Here is a 2,818-nt window from a genome sequence, read left to right as displayed (position 1 = left end):
GATGAATCTTTGTGAGGAAGTTGAGGAATAGTAAGGAAGAGTATCATGATTTAAACAGAGCGGGGGACAATTGTGGGCTGTCATCAATGCATGTGATCACCCACAATAGCCGTGTCTCACATGGATTAAAAAAAACTAACCTCTAGCAGTTCAGTTGTTCACCAAGATCTAGCAGATATTAGATTCAAGTGAAGCAGATTCCACTTGTGGGTTTGTCAAGAGGGTGCTGCCTGGGATTTCCTCCTGCCCATCAGCTTCCTCAGGCCCTGTTTCAGGTCTTTGTTTCTCAGGCTATAGATAAAAGGGTTCAGCATGGAGGTAAGAACTGTGTAGACAAGTGTTGCTATGTGGTCCCTGGCAGTGTAGGTCGACAGGGGCTGTAAATAGACATAGAAGATGCTTCCATAAAAGAGGGTTACCACAGTGAGGTGAGAGCCACAGGTGGAGAAGGCTTTGCGTTTCCCAGCAGCTGAGGGGATCTTGAGAACTGTGATGAGGATTCGTATGTAAGAGAAAGTGATGCACACAAAGGGGGTCACCAAAACAACAGAGCCTTCTGACATTATCACAATTTCATTGAGAAATGTGGAGGAGCAGGACAATTTCATCAGGGGACTGAGGTCACAGAGGAAGTGATGGATAACATTGTTGTCACAGAAGGTGAGACGATTCAGTAGCAGTGTGTGTAGGAGTGAGTGGAGGTGAGGAAGTGAGCAGGAAAAGGCCACCAGCAGGACACAGCGGTGGTGGTTCATGGTGGTGACATAGTGGAAGGGGTCACAGATGGCCACATAGCGGTCAAAGGCCATGACCGCCAGGAGGTAGCTGTCAGTGTTGCCCAGAGCATAAATAAAATACATCTGTGTCAGACACCCAGCATAGGAGATGGTCTTCTCTGACAGGAAGCTCACTAGCATCCTGGGGACAATGGTTGTTGTAAAGCAAATGTCAGTGAAGGACAGGAAACTCAGGAAGAAATACATGGGGGTCTGGAGCTGGGGGTCAGAGTGGATGGCAAGGATGATGAGCAGGTTCCCTGTTATGGTGACCAGGTACATGGTGAAGAAGAGGATAAAGAGTGGCTTCTGGTCTTGAGGCTGGGAGGAGAGTCCCAGGAGGATGAACTCAGAAACACTGCTGGTTTGGTTGACTCTTTCCATTGACTTGAGTCTAGTTATATACAAGACGTTTATTTTTTTACCATACTGTAAGTCCAGAGCCCAAATCCTGAGAACCCAGAAAGTCTGTTTTTTCTCTGGTTGCGATTAGTTGCTCTGTAGGGACAGCTTATTAGTCTCATGGTTCTTGATGTGGTCCTTCCTTTCCAAATCCATGGGCATCACAAGGGCCTTATATTGAAGGCTGGAGGGATAGAAGAATTTACCTTTAGAAACCATATATGTATGCAAAAATACCTATGAAAACATATTAATTATATATATTAACTGTTGACATATATGTGCTTTTTCTCAGTCATATCCAATTACCCGGTGATAGATATCAAAGTGGCCTCCATTTATTGCTACTACAAAAGTTTCTGCAATGAGAGATCTTCAATAAACAAAGAGTTTTAAATCAAGTCTTTGGAGTCAGCATATTCATCGATATCTCACCAATGAACATATTACATAGAGGTTCTCAAAGTTTGAGACATTGTTTATTTATATATTCGTTGTTGCCATAAAAATCTCTGCAACGAACATGCTTATATCATGAAAGTGTTTGAAATAATTTCTTTAGAAGCAGCACATTCTTTCACACCTTTTCAATGACCCATTTACATTAGATTTTCATGCATTAAAAATTCTTATTCTATATTAATATATTCATTTATTTAATGTTGAAATATCAATATATTAATTCATTTAACAGTTAAATGCTGTACAGATATTAACAATTCTATAATGTCATGTACATCATGGTGATTATAGTTATAACATTGTATTGCATATTCCAAACTTGCTAAGACAGTAAATCTTTAAAAAAAATGCTTACAATGCAATCGTAAATTGCTAAACATCTTTATACCTCAGATTCACTATGTATGATATTGGACACAAATATTCACATGCTCATGAGAATTTAGTGAGAAATGAGAAGACAGAAGAGAGACAAGCATATTGTGAACACTCAGGAGAAACCTTAAAAAAATTTTTTTTAAATGTTTATTTACTTTTGAGAGAAAGAGAGAGACAGAGGCATGAGTGGGGGAGGGGCAGAGAGAGGGATACACCAAATCCAAAGCAGGCTCCAGGATGCAAGCTGTCAGCACAGAGCCTGACGAGGGGCTCAAGCTCACAGACGGTGAGATCATGACCTGAGCTGAAGTCGGACACTTAACTGACTGAGCCACCCAGGCGCCCCAGGAGAAACTCTTGATCATCATCAATCCCCTTGTTGCTTTCCCTTATCTGCTATGACTGGTTGTCCTCAAAATCAATTAACTCACATGCTTGAAGTATCATATCCCTCACTGCCAAGTTGTCAGACTAACCTCATGATTTTGTAAGATCTTATGGAAGGATGATTTGTTTAGGCATTGAATGATCTGAGTGAACCAGTAGTTAAAGTTAAAACAATAACCAATATTATTGAAAATGTACTACGTGTCAAGCTTGTGCTAAGCACCTCACAAATTCCCACAATGAGGGATCACAATGTATGTGTTGTTATCAGAAGCCTGAGGCTTAGAGTGAAGTGGTTTGCTCAAGGTCACTAAGTAAGTGAGTAGCAATCAGGATTTGAACTCCAAGCTGAATCACTCTGAAGCTCATGCTCTTAACCCTCAGGCTACACCTCCTCATGTCTCGTATATATA

The 2,818-nt window shown here is 41.0% G+C and overlaps 1 protein-coding gene across 1 annotated transcript; it reads right to left on the bottom strand.

The window, feature by feature from the left end:
• Positions 1–215: 215 nt before the first annotated feature.
• Positions 216–1,160, bottom strand: LOC125150606 (olfactory receptor 1L8-like). Its single transcript, XM_047830719.1, has one exon. The coding sequence runs from the start codon at positions 1,158–1,160 to the stop codon at positions 216–218; it is 945 nt and encodes a 314-aa protein (XP_047686675.1).
• Positions 1,161–2,818: the final 1,658 nt, after the last annotated feature.

Source organism: Prionailurus viverrinus, chromosome D4, assembly GCF_022837055.1.
Source record: "Prionailurus viverrinus isolate Anna chromosome D4, UM_Priviv_1.0, whole genome shotgun sequence".
Classification (NCBI taxonomy): domain Eukaryota; kingdom Metazoa; phylum Chordata; class Mammalia; order Carnivora; family Felidae; genus Prionailurus; species Prionailurus viverrinus.
The sequence above is the reverse complement of the archived record's forward strand: the minus strand, read 5'-3'. Positions and strand labels throughout refer to the sequence as shown.